Source organism: Phyllostomus discolor, chromosome 1, assembly GCF_004126475.2.
Source record: "Phyllostomus discolor isolate MPI-MPIP mPhyDis1 chromosome 1, mPhyDis1.pri.v3, whole genome shotgun sequence".
Lineage (NCBI taxonomy): Eukaryota > Metazoa > Chordata > Mammalia > Chiroptera > Phyllostomidae > Phyllostomus > Phyllostomus discolor.
In genome coordinates, this window is record NC_040903.2 from 52,980,590 (window position 1) to 53,001,763 (window position 21,174).

The 21,174-nt window shown below is 36.4% G+C and overlaps 1 protein-coding gene across 3 annotated transcripts in view; it reads left to right on the top strand.

Annotated features, from left to right (window-relative positions):
• Positions 1-21,174, top strand: part of MPP7 (membrane palmitoylated protein 7) — a 246,052-nt gene that overhangs the window by 127,632 nt on the left and 97,246 nt on the right. For all 3 annotated transcript variants that reach the window (XM_028507783.2, XM_036022593.1, XM_028507784.2), the window contains exons 4-5: positions 12,414-12,491; positions 15,077-15,157. In XM_028507783.2, the coding sequence (XP_028363584.1) occupies positions 12,414-12,491; positions 15,077-15,157 (159 nt within the window). The remainder of the gene's footprint in view (positions 1-12,413; positions 12,492-15,076; positions 15,158-21,174) is intronic.

Genomic DNA, 21,174 nt, shown 5'->3' on the forward strand with positions numbered 1-21,174 from the left:
CTTGAACTCTAGACAGGGGTATATTTTCAGCTCAAAGAAGTTTTTCTTAGTATGTGGGACTTAACACTGCTTTTCTGTCTTTGCACACTAGTAGTCATCAGTTTGAGGGCAAGAAGAAAAAAGTTGTTCCATCATCTCTTTAAATTATGATATTGGAATGTTACTAGCTGGGATTTCAAGATTCATAGATCCATTTATTATTAATTAATAATAATTATAGATTTCTATCTTGGAATTTATGAGAGGTATTGGCCTGTGAGCTAGGGAAGTAGTGATGAACTTGAGAGGCATATTCCCTAGGCTGAGAATTTTATTACCTAGTGAGGATAGGTGTAAGTAGAAAGACAATAAATCTACAGAGGAGAACTCTGATAAGGATGATGAACAAAAAGAATAAATAGCTATCAGAAGTAATGATAGGGGAGTACTAATCTTGATTATGTAGGACTGTTGGGGAATGTGTTTTTGTAGAAGAGACATTTGAGCTGAGACCCAGAGATGAGTGTGGGCACCCCCAAGACTGAGGAACATTGCAGGCCTTGATGAGAGAATGCCTTGATGTAGGAGAGACCCTGTTGGTTTGAGGAACAGCCATAAGGTCCTTGTGTTTGAAACATGGGGGAGAGTGGCTTGAGATGGAACCCTATGGGGACTAGGTCATTCAAGACCACATGACTCTCTAAGTGCATTGGGAAGCAAACACGTAATCTTGAGTGAAATAGTATGGCACTGAAGGATTTGAATAAAGAAGTGACAGACAATTCGTGATGGCTGGTCAGCTTCTCTATCAGTGAAGTCTGGGTCCTAACACGCATTTCCCATAAGGGACGTTGGAATGCACTCTACCTTCCTTGATCAGGTCCCAGTTCGTCTTAAAATTATGTGTCCTCTTAGCTTCACCAGAATTTGTGATTGTGGGCCAAAGGATTTTTTAATTCCTCTTGGGAGATTGTAATTGACAACAATAATATCGCGCTTCCATGCCCTTTGAAAGAATTGCAATGATTACTCTTCTTTTCTAAGAACCCGTCCATCTGGATGTAACACGTTTTCTTGTGTGAGGATTTCATTCTTCTCCTCAAAGATAGAACTTTCTCTTTTGGGAATAGGATAACTAAACCAATGGTTGCTTTAAGATAGGCCCTTTTTGCACATTTTGTGAAACTGGTAAGTCTAGATTTTTCATCACAAACTACATTCTGCCTGGAGAACTCATTCAATAGCCTTAGCTTGATCTTGTACTTTCTTCATCACTTGTCACTTGCTGCAGTCAAATTAATTCCTATCTTTTCTTTATCCACCCAGGTTTGTTTAACCCTGTAACTTCTGCCTTCATTCAGGTCCTCACCTTCTTTTAATTTCACTGTTGTTGAGGAAATGTTATGGGCAATGGCATTTAGTTTCCTGTCCTTCAGAACTGCACATTCTCTAGTTGAGTACAGAGAGTAGCAATCCTATTTTGATTTTTATCTTTAGGCATCAATTGTTGTATGTGTCGTATGATATAGTCAGGGAGAAATTAATGTGTTCTGACCCCAGGAATAACAGTGGGGGACACTAGGAATTATCAAGACATAAACTACCACTTACTGGTATTTTCTATTTTGAGAGACCATGTGAAGATCTTTTAGTGATCACTTTGTTTAATTTTCCCAGCAACCTACCTGTGTAGCAGGTACTATGATTATGCTTTTCTAAGTATGAAGAAACTATGGTTTGGAAAGTTGTCTTAGTTTGTTTAAGCTGCAATAACAGAATACCACAGACTAGGTGGCTGATAGACAGCAGAGTTGTATTTCTCACAGTTCAGGAGGATGAAAAGTCCAAGATCAAGGCTTTCTTGGGGTCTTGTTTTATAAGGGCACTAACCCCATTCACAAGGGCTTCATCATCATGACCTAATCACCTCCCAAAGGCCACACCTCCTAATACCATCACATTGTGGGAAATAGGCTTCAGCATATGAATTTTGGTAGGAACATGAATATTTAGTCCATTGCAGAAGTTAAGTAAATTGTCTAATGGCAAGTAAGAGGCTGAACTGGAACTTAAATTCAGATATGTCTGAATTGAAGGACCTTAATAAATTATATTGATAACTTCATTTTTAAAAATTATGAAAAGTATTACAAATTCTTCACATTTATTTTTCTTTGTCCTTGTCTGTTTTCCCATGTGATAGCAGTAAAATCCCTAAAACATATGGGCCAGCATGCTTATCTTTTTTTAATGTCATTTTTTATTGTTGTTCAAGTATAGTAGTCTCCATTTTTTTTGCCACCACTAGCCCCCACCCCACCTACCCCCACCGCCCATCCTCAATCCTTCCCCCCTTTGACTTTGTCTTTGTGCATGTTCCTTGATGACCCTTCCCTTTCTTTCCCCCATTATTCCCCTACCTCTTCCCCTCTGGCTACTGTCTGTTCTTTATTTCATTGTCTCTGGCTATATTTTGCTTGCTTGTTTATTTTGTTGATTAGGTGCCACTTGTAGGTGCAATCATATGGTACTTGTCTTCCATCGCCTGGCTTATTTCACTTAGCACAGAATCCTGAAACACCAATGCAAAAGAACCTTTGCACCCCAATGTTCATAGCAGCACAATTTACAATACCCAAGTGTTAGAAGCAACCTAAGTGCCCATCAGTACATGAGTAGATCAATAAATTGTGGTACATGTATACAATGGAATGTATGCTTATCTTTTGGGACAGCAAGGGAAACAACAGCTAGGAAGAGTATGTTCCATTTCACAGCTGGCTTGGGGATAGAGGCAGTATTGTGGCTGCTGAGAGGAGATGGAGTCCAAGGGGCTGGTACCCAAAAGAAGAAAACCAGAGGAACCTCCAGAGTGACCTGCACTGAACCCTGACCAGTCCCTGGGAGTTTCTTACCATTGCAGCCATATCCTTTCAACTGGTTTCCAGTTTCCAATTCCCCTCCTCCCCCATCTCAAGGAAAATGGAGGGAAGCACAAACTGGTCCTTGTCTCTCCCCTTTAATGGCTTTTTATTTATTTTTTTAATTGGATAAAGTCTACTTCCTCTAGAATGTTGTTCTGGGAACTAAAGGAATCATATCTATGGAGAAGGTTCTGAGAAATGATTTCAAACAGAACCGCTACACATTTAACCGAAATCAAAAGGTTGATGGTTTGTTGCTTTTTATAATTTAACATAAGCCTAAAAACTGTTTTGGGTTCTTATAACCACTTTAAGGCCATGTCCCTTATAAGAATTACTCATCATTATAAGATTTTGCAAATGCCCTGGCCCAACTGAAAGCAAAGTGTAACCAGTTGCTCCTAGTGGTTTCCCATGGAAAGGCTCCCCCTCCCCGACCCCTACCCCTTTCTGGTTGTGTCACTTGAGCAGTGTTATTGCCTCATAGCTTTTTTTTTTTTAAGCTGTACTTGTGAGCACAGGTATGTTTAAACTCTATGTAATACAAAGGAAGTCTAAAGACAAAAACATTGTAAAGAACCCTGTTCTAACCTGGCAAAGATAATTGCAAATTAAATAACTATTATTTTCAAATTAAAAAAATACATTGACATCATGTAGAAACACCCACCAAAATGAATCTCACAACCAAATGAACACAGTGACTCTTCAAAGGTCAAACATAAAGGTTCCTAGAATCTCCTCCTGGAAGTAAAACGTGACTTTCCCCCTTTTGTAATAATATTGTGTGAAGGAAATGGATGCTGTCTTGTTGGACAGCAGAATTAATTTACATTAAATAACCAACCCAGCCTTCTAGTTCCTACAATAAGTACCTAGAAATTCTGGGTCATATGATTGCAAATATTCTTTTAAATGTATTAGTATGCGTGCAAGAAAGTAAGGGAAATCCACATGTTGCAGAAATGAGGAATAAACTGAATGCTATCCCGGTGACTGCTTAAGCTCAGGTTCCACCTGTGTTGGAGGGGTGGGCCAGAGATGGGGTGTCAGGGTCTCTCTCCTGACGTTTAGGCTAGGTCACGGTGGGGCACTGGTGCTGAGGCACAAACATAAAATAGCCACTTTTCTAGGCTTACTCTGTTAGTGAATGGGAAGATGAGAAAAATTCTAGCTACCTTTCTTGAGAGGTGGCAATGACTCTGGTCTGTCTCTTCGTAGGATTAGGTAGGAACAGCAGAAAAAGTCTCATTTAAGGATGTGTAACCATGAACTGTTTGGTCCATGGCTTGGGTTTGTTTTTTTACCCACAAATTTCAGAAGTCCTAAACCATGAATTTAACAAAATGGCTGGTGATATTTCACAGTCACCTATTGAAGCAAATAAAAAAAAAAAAACAGTTTTGAAAAGCTATACCTACAATCTAGGACTCCCTCACATAATGCCCACAGAAGATTTACTAACAACCTCAGATTACAAAACATTTGAGAAAAAAATCTGCTTTCAGCATGAGTCATAAGGCATGCCAAATAGCAAGATCAAAACCTTAACACTGTAATTAATAGTCTTATAGCCTATAAAATAAATATGTTTAAAATGATACAAGACATAAAAGAGGGCCTCAATCATAAGAAAAACACTAGGTCTAGGAAAAGGGAACCGAAAGATTTGTTAACAGAGCTATATTTGAACTATGAGAATAAAAACGGTAGTCATTAAAAATAAAAACAAAACTAAAACTCTGTGGCTAGGTTCCTCAGAGATTAGACACAGCTTAAGAGGGCAAAGTGAATTGGAAGATTGATTTCAGGAAAATTCCCAGAATGCGGAGAGATGAGGTTAATAGACATTAACTTGATTTTTCATGAAAATGGGATCCTAAAAGCCTTGTGGAAGAATGAAAGCTAAGAAGTTTTGCCTTACTAGATATCAAATGTGTACATAAAAATATAGTGATGATATTGGCTCAGGGAGGCAAATCAGGGAACAGAATGCAAAGACTAGATACAGCATGTATGTGTGGTATTTTGATCAACAAGAAGTAGTGTTACACATCAGTGGGGAAAGATTAAATGGTGCTATCTTTCCGGAAGAAAATAAAGTAAGAGCTCCTCATGGGTATGAGTTAAATAAAACTTCAGTATATAAACTAAAACTGTAAAACTTTTTTTAAAAAGTCACGGACTGGGTAGTTCAGTTGGTTGGAGCGTCATCCCAATGCACCAAGGCCGTGAGTTCAATTCCTGGTCAGGGCACACACAAGAATCAACCAATGAATGCGTAAATAAGTCGAACAACAAACAGATGTTTCTCACTCTCTCCCTTTCTTCCTCCCTCCATCTCTCTCTCTAAAATCAATAAATAAAAAATTTTAAAAACTCAGAGGTAAATCTCCCTATTAACTTAGGGTGGGAAGTTTTTTTCTTAAGAAACAAAATGCACGACTATAAAGAAGCAGCTAGATATTTTGTCTGTGTTCAAATAACTGCTATTTTCCTAGGGCCATGGTATAGTTTAAGGTAGGAGGAACAATGGACAAATAGAAAAAAAAAGTAGTAGTTTAGGGACAACGGATGTTTATTTCCAACACAGTAATCACTTAGAGGGATATGTCAGATTGATGTGTCACTCTTCTCCTTAAGCTGTTTAGGGGACCCAGGTTCCTTCCATTTGGTGACTGCCTTGTCCTAACCCACATGTAGCAGCAGAAGGGGAGACTGGAGGAAGCATACCAACATCTTAAAGGAAGTGGCACTGATATTTCATGTTTGACAACCAATCATGTGTGTTAACCTAGCTGTCAGGAGCTGGGGGAAGGGGAAGGCTGGACATTACAGGAAATGAAGTTCTTGACTGGACAGCTGCTTTCTAGCTATAGTTCAGTTACTGTGGGAGGGGAGGATCGATGTGGGGAGCAGCTGTCTCTGCCTCAGAAACCATTATGAACAGACAAGTCATAGACAGGAGACACAGACTTATATCTGTAAGTTCAGACCATAGGAGATTGTGTTTCACATCCATTCCATTGGCAGACTGTCTGCTAACACCAAGAATCAGCTAGGGTATGGAGACACAGGAAACACTGAAGCTTTTTCACAGGAAGGAGTCGTATGAAAGGATATTCAATAGCAAAAAAAGTGGAAACACCGTAGTGTCCCTCAGTTAAAAAATGGATATATAAACTACTGTTAATCAATATGGTAGAATATTATTTGGTTGTTAAAATGAACAAGATCTATATATTAACCTAAATACCTTGGTACAGCACTGAATGGAGAATCCAGTTGAAAAAGGAAACAATGCCATTTATGTACATTTTAAAAAGAATAACATGTATTGTTTATGGATGTATATATGTTTAAAATATGAAAATATGTGTAGTTATACACCCAGCAGTTTCAGCATGATGTTTTTATCTTGGAGGAGAGAGAAGATTGGGTCTTTAGCCAAGTCTTCTGTGATTTATTTCACAAGATATCTGGAGCCAAATGTAACTAGGTTAACAGCTCTTTAACTGAGATGCTGCTGTGTAGTTTATTTATCACATTAAAAAATTTTAATGTGTAAAGTGTTTAAAAGTGGAACATAAGGAATTAAAATGTTTCAAAAAGTTTAGAATTAGAGAATGATGCACTATATACAATTAAAATGAAGGGGAAAAAAAACCCTGAAAACCACGTTCAGCATTTCTTACCATTTAGAAGCATTACATGAATGAAAGGCAAAGGTGAAAAGAGGGAGCTGAAAGGACATGATTTCATTTCTGATCTTATAATTGTGAAGATAGCCAGTCCTTTATCATCTCAGTGTCACCAGCAACAGCGAGGCCTGAATCTTGTCCTACAGTAAGTTCTCTTAAGTGAGCACCAAAATATGTAATGGCAAGATTAAATTGACGACGAACTCTTCTTCCTCGGTTGCTCCACCATTGACAAGGTTAGAATCACTTTCACTCTTGCCATGTTCTGTTCCCCGTTCTGATTATCTTTCTCCTGGAATGGGTACTTCTATTCAGAATTTTATCAATGAATAAAACTCCAGTTAGAATAGTTTGCCATTCATTTTTTTTACCATTAATTTGTTTGATGCACATGGCTGAAGTGTTTTTGTAGGTCTCGGTTATGTAAAGAAAGAGGGAATGAATTAAGTCAATTTGGAGGATTACCAGCTGGGAGGGGGAAGTGGGAGAATAGGGGGAAAGGTGCAGGGATTAAAAAGCATAGTTGGTAGATGGGACAGGGGGATGTTAAGAATAGTATAGGAAATGGAGAAGCCAAAGAACTTATATTCACAACCCACGGACATGAACTAAGGTGGGGGAATGCTGGAGGGTTGGGGCTACTGGGTGGAGAGGAGCAAAGGGGAGAAAATTGAGACAACCAAAAAAAAAAACCCAGAACAAATATTAGAAAGTAAAAATGGTAACACAAATCTAAAAGGAGGTTCTTTGAAAATACAATATTGGTTAACTAATGAAGAGATGATCGGTGCAAACACAAAGTACAGATACACCAAAATAAATGGTAACAAAGAAAAATGTAGATAATACAGGAAATTCAAAGACTCCTAAGAGATTATTTGCTTAAGTTTTTTAAAGCCAAATAAAAATAAGTAATTTTCTAGGAAATAGTATTTTCTGTGACTTACGCTAGAAGAGATAGAAAAACCTAAATGGACAAATTGTCGTAAACCAACCAGAAGAAACAAGAAATTTGGCAGATAAAGCCACCCTCCAAATATGTCAGACCCAGCTGGCTTCTCAAGGAAATTCCACAAGATATTTAAAGAAGAGATCATTCTAGGGGTATTTAGATGTTTTCAGAACATACAAAAAGATAGCTTTTAGCCCTGGCTGGGTGGCTCAGTTGGAGCATCGTCCCATGCACCAGAAGGCTGAGGGTTTGATCCTTCGTTAAGGCACATAGCTGGGTTGGGGGTTCAATCCCCAGTCAGGGTGAGTATTGGAGGCAACCAATTGATATTTCTCTCTCACATCAGTGTCTTTCTCTCTCACTCCCTTAGAGAGAGAACTCTCTAAATTCAATGAAAAGAAAACATATCCTTGGGTTAGAATTTTTTAAAAAAATGATAGCTTTCATAGTTATAAAAATAACAAAATGACTAACACTGATGTCAAGACCCAGTAAAGACACAACAAACTTCCCCCCAAAACCCCCACAAATGCCAGCCTCAGTTAGAGATATTGCTGTAGAAATTCTAAATCCAGTGGAATTTCACAGCACATTAAAATAATTATACATCTTAACCAAGTGAGTTTCATTTTGGGGGGGCAAGGATGGGTCAGTATTTGGAAATTTATAAATAGAATTTACCATAATAACCTGTCAAATAAGATAAAAATATTTGTAAATACTGAAAATCATTTCATGAAACTGAACATTCATTCTTTTAAAAAATTCTTGACAAATTAAGAATGAGTGCATCCTAATCTCACATGAGTGTATATATGACAATGCAAAGCCAGAGGGCAGGCACAAACAAGGGTGCCCGCTCTCTGAGGTCCCATCCCATTTTTTTTCCTGGTGTTACTGGCCAAGACAATTGGCCAAAAGAGAGAGATTACTGGTATAATATTGGAAAGAAGGACATAGAACTAGCGCTATTGCATTGACTGTGTTTGTTGTTTCGAAGTTCAAATTCCCCCTTTGCTTTATTTTTCCTTTTTTCTCTTCAGCCAAATTTTTGTTTCATTTTTATGTTTTTCCTTTTGGAGAAATAATAAATTGTTGTCTCTAATGAGGGTCCCAGACATTAGAATACTTTATTTTTTATTCCTACACCACATAGTATGTGATGTCCAGCTCTGTCATTGTGTCCCAGGGATCTTCTTTTAATATTCAGAATTCCCTTCCCTCCATGTTTTCAATAAAGGAGGTCGATAGATGAGTGTGTGTGTGTGTGTGTGTGTGTGTACATGCCAGTTCTGGATTGCATACTTTTAATTAACATAGTAGAGATTCAGACTTCAGAGTAGTTATTTTTAGTACTATTTTGTACTCAGTAGAAGACAGGAAACGGATTTTACAGCCTTGGTTTATTTAATATCATTCCAGTAACCAGGAGTGGGTTGCCCAGTCTCAGGGCCTCCACACATCATTGAGAGCCTGAACACAAATGCTTGCACTGGGACTTGCTAAGCCTCATTTATGCTTTTGTTACTGAAGCCTTGTTTAAAGCACTTTCTACGATATGTGTACTGCAATTAGATTATTGGCACCAGACTCCCTTGCAAGTATTAACCATTTATTTTTAAGATGCTATTCTTTTTTTAAGGTCTTACTTTTGAATCATTGCATATTTTTTCATAAGAAATTAAATTTAAATGTTGCCCCTTCTCTCCAGACTTCTATATTCCTAATTTTTTTCTTTACACTCCCTCTGCTTTTGCTCTCTTCATATTGTTCAGGAGACGGAAATTAAGTACACTATTTTTTTACATGGTTGAATCTTCTAAGGGGCATGGTTAGTTAAATAAGATTTTATAAATTTGGCTATACATGATGTTTAGTAATAAGTGATAGTTTGCCTTATTGATGATTAAGCCACATCTTTGCTTATCTCTTTTCCTGTTGGATTCCAAAATGTTACCACACAGGAAAAATTGCTGAACTATATCAGTGAATTTTTCTGGGGTAAAAGAAAAGAAATTAGAGTCTATCATATCACATGGCTGTGCCATGTTATTCAGTATGAGAGCCACTAACCACCTGTGGGAATTTAAATTAAGATTAATTAGAATTAAATTAAAAAATTCAGTCCTTCAGGTACATGAGTCACTTTTTATTCAAGTGCTCGATAAGCACATGTGACTAGTCCAAATTAGTATTGATCAAGCAGATACAGAACATTTTCAACATCACAGAAGGTTCTCTTAGACAACCTGAGGTGAAGTCTATACCTGTTACTTATTAATTGTATTAGAATTAAAAAATCATTTTGGCTTTATATTTTCTTCCCTGGAATTATTGAAAAGCAGAATTTCAGTATTTTTGGAAACAGTGAACAGTGTGAAGTTACTTAGAATAATTTTTACTTTCCTGTCAACTTCATTTTTAAAATTACGTACTGAAGTAAAATACATAAGAACATAGGGTTGCCAGAATTTTGAATTCTAGAACATTTAAAAAATTCTCAATATAGTACAAAGTCCAGAGGTGGGCAGAATAGGAGTGGGTTCTTGGACAAGGATCTAGAGAAGATGATTAGAAAGAGGAGCTGACCATTTTTTAAGAAACAACTCAGGCCCTGGCCAGGTAGCTCAGTTGGTTGGAGTGTCCACCCGTGCACAGAAAGATTGTGGGTTCAATCCCGGATCAGGGCACGTAACTAGGTTGTGGGTTTCATTCCTGCTCGGGGCGCCTATGGGAGGCAACCAATTGATGTTTGTGTCTCACATCAGTGTTTCTCTCCCTCTCTCTTTCCCTTCCTCTCTCTTAAAACACACACACACACACACACACTAAAACATATCCTCAGATGAGGATTAAAAAATAAAAATAAAAGATAAAAGACAGAAGAAGCAAATTAAGTGGGGAAATAATTTAAGGTATGTGATTTTATGTTGTAATTGTAGTAGCAATAGAAATCAATGTAGAAAAATGAGAAACCATGAGGAACAAAAAATGAAGGGAGGGAGGTGAAGAGGAATCGCCATTAATCCTGTGATCATTGAAAACAGCCATTACTGTGTGTTGCATATCTGTCCAGCCTCCTTTCTGTGTCCTCCACAGTGGTCATATTCATTCAGTAGTGAGCAAGGTCAGTGGAGAACACAGATGAGTCTGAGAGGCAGGCAAGCAGGGTGATAAAGAGCTCTGATGTTGAACCAAATGCCCTGAGTTTGAAATCGCAGCTCTGCCATTTACTGTTTGTGGGGCCACAGCAACTCATTTCTGTCCTGTCTACCTGTTTATAAAATGGGATGCTGGTCCTGTCTACCATTAGTGTTCTTGAAGGTTAGGTGACTGAGATATGGTCCTCATTGAAGACTATATTACTAATAGTGCTGATAACTATTATGTAGGTAATACAGGCACATGGTATCTAATACATATAAGCCTCTATATTTATTATTGAAGGAAAGCAGACATTTAATCAAATAGTTGCAATAAAGTTGTGTGTATGAGAGGGTAAGCTCAGTGATAGTATATGTTGAGATAATCTAATTCTTGATCATTAAAGAAAATTAATTTAGCCCTTAGGATGGTTGGTTTTAAATTATTCTGTAATAGTTTTTCAAATCAAAAACTTTTTATGAGTCTGTGTTCTTGGAAATGTGTTTATTACTCAGATGTAATAAGTGTTTAACAGTTCCAAGATATTAAGTAAAAGTGTCGCCCTGATTACTCTGGTAATATCATAAGTGTCAAAATTATTTTGCTGACGCTTTGCATTATGTACCAGGTTGCCAAAAAAGTAATAGAATCCTCTCTGAGCAAGAGCATCAGGGAATTCAAAATAAAATCTATCTTCCAGACTTTTTATAAGGGAGTTTGGTTAGCTTTGGCTATATTTAAAGAGTGTATCACTTGATACCTACTAGAAACAGAAAATTTGTGAAGTGCAACTGTTTTTCATATAGTATAGTGGGGGCAGTTTGGTCAACTATAAATAAGAGACTAAAGTAAGTTTTCATGTGTAAAATTTTTTTAAGTGAAGCTCTGTAAGAGCTGAAATAGATTAAACAATGGCCGACAGCTTTGAATGTGTCAAAGCATCTTTCATTTCTTAGCTATAATACTAGAATCTTAAAAGAACTCTGTTGGTCTTATAATGATTTAAAGTACTTGCCTTAGTGCTTCTTGTGTGATGATGATGGGAAATTAAGTGCCAAATTATTTGTATTTATTAATATAATTTTCCCAGATGGAAAATTATTTTATTTAAGCTAACTAGTTATGAGAAGTATTTCAAATTATGAGAAACCCCTTCATTTCTTAGAAATTTGAATTTTCAGGGTGAAGTTGGCAATTTGGAAAAAAAATACTAAGTAGAAGCACAGTGTGTTCCTGGAGTGCTGGACTCAGGAACCCACGCGGCACCAGCTGCCGCGCTCGGCAGTGATTGCAAACCCAACTGTCGGGATGCGGCTGCAGGTTTACTGCTTTGCTTTAATCATAATTTATGTCTTTAGCAGGAATATAAACTACAACCAATGCTTGAAGTATTGAAGCAATATGTTTAAGAACCTAAAGGTTTTATTATGCTAATGTTTGTTGGGGCCAAAAACAAAAGACGACCCAAGGTGTAGTTTCAATGTGGGTTTTATTTGATGATGATTTTTTTTTTCTGTTTAACTTCATGTTATAAACACTGGGCCATAGTCACAGATGAATTATGCATATGTATTTGTCATTTATAGGTTTATATACACATAATTTTTATTTAGAATGTTCATTGATTGGTTTCTGTTTCCAGTGATAAAAATAGTTAAATATATCAGATTGTTTGCTAGCAGTTGAACTTATATTCATTTGCTTTTCTTCCAGATTCATGAAAAACTACACTACTATGAGAAGCAGAACCCTGTGCCCATTCTTCACGGCGCAGCCGCCCTGGCTGACGATGTAAGTGTGCCTTTCTGAGATCACCGGGGCAGGTCTCCCACAGGCATAGCCTCCGCAGAACTCACCCCTGGTGCAGACAGAGGCGCGCGATACTATGAGTGAAAACCTGAAGAAGTTGCAAATGTTTCCAAAAGGCCTGTCATCACGGAGTTTACACTGATACTATGCTGATTTTCACTCTCCTGTTATAAAAATTTTGCATGTAGATACCCTCTTGTTCTGCCTTGGCAACTATGTAATAGAAATTTTAGTCTAATCCTCTAGGGGAGAGAGAAGCTGTCAGCTATTAGAGCATGCAGAAAGTCACAGACAAGAGGAATGCTTTGGAGAAATAAAGACAAATGAGATAGCTCTATTGCTGACAGTACTAAAAAATGACAGATACTAGTATAGGAATGAGGCATATAAAATACATAAAAAGACAGGATTGTTTTTAAAATGGATTATAAAGCATAGTCATGATTTATGGGTATTAGGCCTTTCCAAATTACCTTCATAACCAAAAAATAAATTTTAGAAGCAGTTGGCATTGATGGAGTAGTTAATTTCCTGTAGCTATAATTTTATTTTCAATCTGGGGTAGGGAACCAACTTGCTGTTTCTTACTGTTAACTTTCGGACTCGGATGAATTGAGAGCACACCTGGGTAAACTATAAGGGACACCAAGCTAGACGAGAAATATGTTTCGTGTGAAGGTTGGTTTTAGTGTTCTCCTGGAGGTAATTTGTTGCTTTTTAAGTTTTTACTTTGTTATGTTAAAACCTATATTTTAATTCAGTTTAGTAAAATATCAGAGCCATAAGTATCAAAAAAATGGCCATTTTCAGAAGTTGATTTTCTTTGATATATTTTTTACTCTAATTTAGAAATTAAAGCATGTGTAATAAATCTCCAGGTTGTTTAGTTCCCAAACACTTTTACTTCCATTTTTCTCTATAGAAATTACAAATTACAAGGATGTTTCAGTGTATGTATTTTATAAGGAAGTTTACTTCTGAATTATAGAACCAAAACATTTAAAGGGAAGGTGAACAAAAGTGTACATATAATTCTACAAAAAGCTTCAATTGTCACTTGAGAAAGTTAAATTAAAAAAAAATTTAGAATTGAAGCTTTGGGGAAATATTTGTTTATAAACCAATGTAATTGAGGCCCAATTATATCATGATAATATTGCTTTTTTAAAAAAAAATTAGCAACTAATATGTAAATATGGTAAAACAGCATTTCGTGATTCATCAGAGCAATGTACTGAAATGTTAAAAAATATCATGACCAATAAGTGCAAAGAGCCATTTGCATTGTTTTGTAACTTAATTCTGTAAAAATGTTACCTTAAAAAATATAACAGCACTTTTTAAAATGTAATCAAGGAATATAACAATTTTATCAAATTTTAATTTTTTGTGTATAATTTCTATTTCATTTTTTGTTTAGAGAAAAGTCCTTTTCCAGAAATAAAAACAATTATTTTTATAGTGTAGTATAAATAATAGGGGCAAATTTTATGCAATGTTTTAAGAATGTTTTTTAAATGAAAATATATGTACATACTTTGAATTCTGTATTGCATATTTCATAATTCTAATCCTCTTTTTTCTGTTTGTCTTGCTTTTTTTCATATGAAAGTTATGTGATCCTTCCCATAGCCTAAAATTGAAATTTTCATGGGAAGATCTCTTAATGAAGAACATGAGGCAGGTTCAAAGCTCTAGTCCTTGCTTTAGCTAGAACCAGCAAATGGGATTTTTTTTAAGTTTGTTGACTTTACAGAGAGAGAAAAGGTGGAGAGAGAGGCAGAGAGAGAGAGACAGACAGACAGACATCTGTTTTTCCACCCCTTTATGCATTCGTTGGTTGATTCATGCATGTGCCCTGGCCAGGGATCCAATGCACAACCTTGTTGCATCAGTGTGATGCTCCCACCAACTGAACTACTCGGCCAGGGCCCAGTTGGGGATTCTTGATCATTTTAGTAGAATACACTCAGCATTTTTGGTACTGGAGTAGTAGTCAACCTATTATAAGTCATTTTATGGTTAACCTGGTTTATATTTAACAGACTCCTTAGTCTGTGTAGGTAAACATAATATAAGGTTTGGACCTTTGCCTTGTTAGAAGCATTCTAGTTCTTTTTACCTAAGCTCTAAACAGCAAGCTACTGTGGGTTTTTGGAAACCCTGTGGATTTCACCACCTCATTCAGAGCTTTTTCTTTCTTTCTTCCTTTTTTCTTTTTTTTTTTTAAATAGTGTCAAAGTTTAATCCAGTCCTTTTCACAAGTAGTCCTTTGTCTGCATGCAAAAGGCCATTTGGTAGATGAAGTGCTGGGGTTCACCCTCATTGCAATAAATCAAGTGACCTGGCTGATGTGATTCCTTGGGCTGTGCTTAGTCAAGAGGCTGGGCTGGGATCTAGGCTACCAAGGGCCTGAAAAGAAGAGCAGTGATTGATAGTTTGTTTTCTTGCATACTGACTTGTTCTTAATCACTGGATAGTCGCAAGGTAGATTTTTAGTGGTCACACATGGAACTACATAATGCTCTTATTAAATGTTCTTTATGTCAATGTGATTTCTCTTGCAGCTGGCTGAAGAGCTTCAGAACAAGCCATTAAATAGTGAGATCAGAGAACTGTTGAAACTACTGTCAAAACCCAATGTGAAGGTGAGGACATGCAATAAATATCTTCCAAAAAGGCCACTTTCTGAGACTTCAGATGAATTTTGTTTTGAGCTTCAATTTTCAGGGAAATTTATTTTCAATAAGTGCATAGTATTTTAATAGCCTAAATCTCATTAAGGAAAAATAGTTGAGCTTTTGATGATAATCTTGTGACAAATTATAAAATACTTTAATTGGGAAACTGAATTTAAGTTGGCAGATATAATATGGCTTCAAGGTTATTTTGTTTTTAAATAAAGTTATGAGTTCAGAATACAGAACCTGGTAGTGATTTGGTTTATGTTCATTTTACTTGGCTCGTTAATGGTATTCCAATATATTTGACAACTATATCTGTTTTTCCTTAAGATCATTTTAACATTTCTCTTCTTCTTCCCACTTCCCCCTCGTACCTCTTTACCAATTCATGTTTTAGTATGTATACCCTGCCATTTTCCAGAACAGAGCAATTTTCTAGTGTGAACACCACCAAAATATTGGTAGATGGATTTAAATTCTCCTTGCCATTTTCCTCCCATTTTATCACTTAGTATTTCTCCTTTGAATGTGATTAGTCAACAGAAAGTATTTTGAAATTTTTCTGTTAATTCTAAGGTCTTAAGTGTACTAAATCCTAAAAACCTATACATTTTAGATTTGACTTTACCGCATTTGTACATAAAATATTGTTCATGAGTCAAAATTACATATGGATTACATAATTATGTGATGAAAATGATTAGCTATGATGGTTTCCGGTAAGCATGTATAGACTATCGGGTGAAAATTTCTGCCTTGATGTAAAAACTGGTTTCTAACTTTCTTGAAGAATCTCCATTGGAAGTGTGCTGTATATATCTTAAATTAATATTTAAAAAAAGGGAAAGGTAGTATTAAGTAAAAGATAAGTGAAGACATGTGTGGATTATAGTTTCTAATCCCTGAAGGTAAGTATAAGTACATGAATATATTATATATTGCTATAAAGGGTAAATGGACCATGATTACTAATATGAGAGGAATTGACTTGTAATGGTACATTTACAATGGTACATTTAAAATGGTTACATTTTAGTTCTAAAAAATAAGGAGGGATTGAGCTAAAAGAACTCATGGGCAATAGACTGGTGATTGCGGTGGGGAGGGGGATATAAGGGGACTAAATGGTAATGGAGAAAATACAATAAAAAATTAAACAAAAAAGAATAAGGATCTTCCTATAGCAGAATAGTTGCTTGATACTAAGGCAAAGTGTGTGGAAAAGTTAAGAGCTCAGAGAAGGAGACTCATAGACAGAGAATGCCCTTAAAATTTCTTCATTTGGTCTTAGACTGCACTCAAGAAGTTAATATTAACCTTAGCATGGTAAGGTTAGCTATGAGAAGCCTGTAAACTTCTTATTGAGAAGTATTATCTTGACTTGAGCATTAGAAATTTCTGACCAAAACCAAACCAAACATGATTTTGGTTTTCTATTCAAGGGTGTTCGAAATGAAATAGCTAATAATAAGTGGATTATACTGAGTGGAAACTGGTATTTGGCTGGAGAGGGAGTTATGATTTTAGATAGTATTATGCTCTACCATTGGATAAAAACTTTATAACTAAATACTTAAACTTTATTGTGGCAGAAATAATTTAGATGAATGATTTTATTTTCATATTTACATAGCAATGTGACTAAAGAATGGCTTAGAAGTCAGTGTGAAATAATTTGTAGAAAGTGAGTAAGGTTCTAAGCATGTGATGTTGCTCCTTTTTTCTAGTTAGCCAGTCTTGGGAAGAAAATAACTTTCTTCCCTTTTTGACCTAACATTTAACATTATTTTCCTTGAAACCATTTATATTAATCATTTTCAGTTTGAATGTCAGTTTTATAGATATTACTTTAAGAAGGGTAGCTCCAAAACAGACTATTTTAGGAAATAATCAACAACTCCTTTTTTTCCTGGAAATAAACTAAAATATTTGTTTTTTTTTTTTAAAGATGAAGGAAGGTACAGTAGAATATGACATGTATACATGAATTGTTAGTTGAACTAGCTGTTAAAATATGAAAAATGAATTTTGGGGTAGTAATTTGAATATTACCATTTTTTAGTGGATAAAGTAAGTAATTATTTACTTTTAAAGGTTATTGTTTCATTTTAAATATTCACTTCACAATACTGAAAAGAAGTGTGAGATGCACATCCAAAGTAATAATGACTTTTTAAACTAAAACAGGTAAATGCAACCAATTATGTAGCCACTGTGGGAAGGTAATACATGTATCTGATAGGTCGGCCAGCTCTTTTTGAAAAATTTTATCAATTTCTCTGGTAATTTGTGTCATTGGAGTCAGATCTTCATTCATTGATTCCTATATATTTATTCAATAGGCCCTATAGGTACAACTTATAGAAGATACATATGTTAATGAAAGTGATAGGAGAAATGTTGAGTAAAAAAAGGGAGCATGTGGAAATCATGCGGAACACAGAGAAGTGGTGGAAGGAAGCTTCCCAGAGGATGTGGCCTATAAGTTGAGTTGTGAAGGATGAGTGTGAGGTAGCTGAAGGAGGAAGAGGAGAGAGAGGAGCTGGGAGTGGGAGGTGAAAAATAAATGTTTTAAATAAGGTGCATAGTATATGAAATTTCATAAAGAAAATAACATCAAGTTTGAGGATGTGAGATAAGTTCAGTTTGGCTGAACAGTGCTTTGTGAAGAAGGAGGGGCAGAAGTTTAGAGCTAGGCAGCAGAGCCTCTGATGGGGGTGGGGACATGCATCCGGGCTTTCCCAGGATGATCTGGTGTACGCCTGTAGTCCCAGCATTATTATTAATAGCCCCCTTTCCATTTCTGTTGTTTCTTTAGATGATAAATTATGTGGTCACCCTAACCGTGAGCTTTTTTAAAAGCCTGGATTTTATCCTGAGGTCAGTGGAAAGTCACTGAAAGCATTTAAATAGGCCAGTGACATCATCACTCTGTATGGAATGTGCGAATGGTTACCTGGGGTGGAGCAGTAGTGGTAAGGTGGGAGGAGTGGGGTGTTGAGTGGCGGGAGTCCAGTTGGGAGCTTTCAGAACTGATTCAGGTGAAACATAACCGTGGCCTTAATGACTGAGGGATGGGAGAAAGGAAGTGGGGGATAGGTAGAATTGGATATGACTTCAATACATGGTATTGGGGCAGGTGGTTAACCACTGGGAAAAAGTAAGGAACTCCCCTACTAGAATGAATTCCAAATAGATGGAAGATGTAAGTGTAAAAAATGGAACAATAATGGCATAGAGAAGAAGCATTCACAATGTTAGGCGCACACACACACACACACACACACACAGTTAAAGTTTAAAAAATTCATCACTGAGGTTAGAAAGAATATTTATATAAACAATTTATAATACTTGTCTTAGTAAGGTGATAGTTAATTACTGTAATTTTACCTTTTAGGAAGCACTTTGATACTTTTGAAAATACACAGAAAAATTTGATAATACATAATTGTATTTTTATTTCAAACTGTAGAGCAGTAGAAGCCCCTGTCCTCATTGCTTTGTTAGTGAAGATGAGCATTCCTTTTGATGCTTAATGACTTTTTGTTTTTTTCTGTGGAGTTACTGTTTCTTCACATGCCTTTACTTATGACCAATCTTAATTGGCTATATTACCTTTCATTCCTTTTTGTATATATAAATTGAATGTTTACATTTTCCCAATTTAAATAGGATAATAGAATATACTATTTACTATTTCTTTGTTTTGTTTTGTGGACTTTTAACATTTGGATATTTTGGACTTCTCTTTGGATCAACATTACTCAATAATGTCTATAAAATTTATTCTTATTGTTCAAATCTTAAAGTCCAAGAAACAATAGATAATGAGCAAAGGAAAATGGTACTGAATAGCAGCCGGCCCAAATAAATGCAATAGAATGTTGGTGACATTTAGGGGCATTGATGGAGGGATGTTGATTTTTACAAAGACTTTGCTTCTAGGGGAGGCAAAGGGAGTCATTAACATGTACAAACTATTCCTAGGCATCAAATTGTCACATTAAGGTAGATCAAGCTCTATGAGGCACCATTTAGTGGCTCATTTTTAATAAAACAGTGAAGGGATATCATCTTTAGAACAGGGTATAATTATTTAGGAAGTTGGGAGAAATTTGGTGGACTTGTAAAAGGCAATAAAATAAGAAGATTTGTTGAAATTTTTTAGCTTTCCAAAACACTGACTTGTAAGAAATTACTCATTGCCTGAGCATGCAGAATGGATGAGATTTCATTAAAACATGCTAAAGGGAAAAGTTAAGCTTCCTTCTGGAGGAATAAATCAAAGTTACTCACTTTATGAGTTGGATACTTAATTCTGTGGACCTGACAGATATTTAGAACAGGGGGTTCACTTCAGGGGGTCCAAGGCAATGAGAAGTTGTGGCCTGATGCGTTACAAGGCCTGGTGTTCAATTTCCTGCAGGTTTGTCTGAGGGACAGGTAAACCCATTAGTTGTGATTGGTAGTTATGGCACGTGGAAACACAATTTTCATTTAAGTATTGCCTTTCAAAAGAAAAATCTGTATATTGAAGAATAAGGTCACCACAGTTAAAACAGGTTGTCCAAATTAGAAATGTCGCTAACCAAAAATAGTTGTAAAACAAAGCTACTAAAAATTAGAAACTTGATATCTATAAATCTTAGAAGTGTATTTTGGAATCCAGACATGGAAATCGTTAAGCTAAGGAAGAAAAGAACATAGCTGTTGTTCTTATTATTGCCTAACTATATACTAATTACTTTATTTTAAAATATGTTCATTAGCTATCTCTATTGTTTTTACTGTATGTGTGTGTACGGTAGTTATCATAGACACCCAGATGGTGGACATTGCTGATGTTCTTCATTCCTCGTGTGGACACCTAGTCCTGTCAGCTGTCATTCTTCCTGTCTGAAAGACTTCTAACATGTTTTTTTTTGATACGTATCTGCTGGTGATGAATTTCTTCAGCTTTTGTATGTCTAAAAAGCTTCAATATCTTTTCATTTCTTAAAGGTTCTTTTTAAACTAGGTATAGAATTTTAAGTTAATAGTATTTTTCTTTGAGTATTTTAAAGATGTTGCTCCATTGTCTTGTGATTTACATTGTTTCTGATGAGAAATGTTGTCATTTTTTAAAATATTTTGTTTATTTATTTTGAGAGAGGGAAGGGAGGGAGGAAGAGAGAGAGAGGGGGGAGAGGGAGAGGGAGAGAGAGGGAGAGAGAGAAACATCAATGCGCGGTTGCTGGGGGCTGTGGCCTACAACCCAGGCATGTGCCCTGACTGGGAATTGAACCTGTGATGCTTTGATTCACAGCCCGCGCTCAGTCCACTGAGCTACGCCAACCAGGGCAGAAATGTTGTCATTTTAATCTTGTTTTCTTTTATGTATAATGTGCTTTTTCCTTTGGGTGACTTTAAATTTTTCTCTTTATCACTTGTTTTTAAGCAGTTTGGTATTCTTTTATATTTCTTGTGGTTAGATGCATTGAGCTTCTCAAACTGATGCGGATCCTGGCCTGCTGGATCCATGTGTGTTGTGGCTGCTAGTGAACAAATACACACGGACTGCAGGAGTCCTGTGGAGAAAAAGGGATGGCATGGCTACTCTCTGAGAGGGGGGGGGGGGGGGAGAGGCCTGAGGCCCCTGCCTGGACAGGCTTTTGTTTTTCTGGGTACATTACATGGAGGGTAGTCCTCATTTACTATGCACAGGTTACATTTTTACAGAGGACTGCCTTTTTACAGATAACAAAGGAAAGAATGCTGCTAAGAGGTTTAGCACAGACTTTAGGAAGTTACAGTAAACACTTGCTGCCTCAGTTCAGGGTGAGGGATTGTTAGCAAAAGCAAGTCTCATAGCAGTCTAGGTACAATGCAGGCCTGATTCCCCATGGGAAAACCTCTCCATGGGCGTGGTCCTTTGTGCTGATTCACTCCCCATTGGTTTTCCACGTGAGTGCTGAGCTACATTTCCATGCTACGCGAAA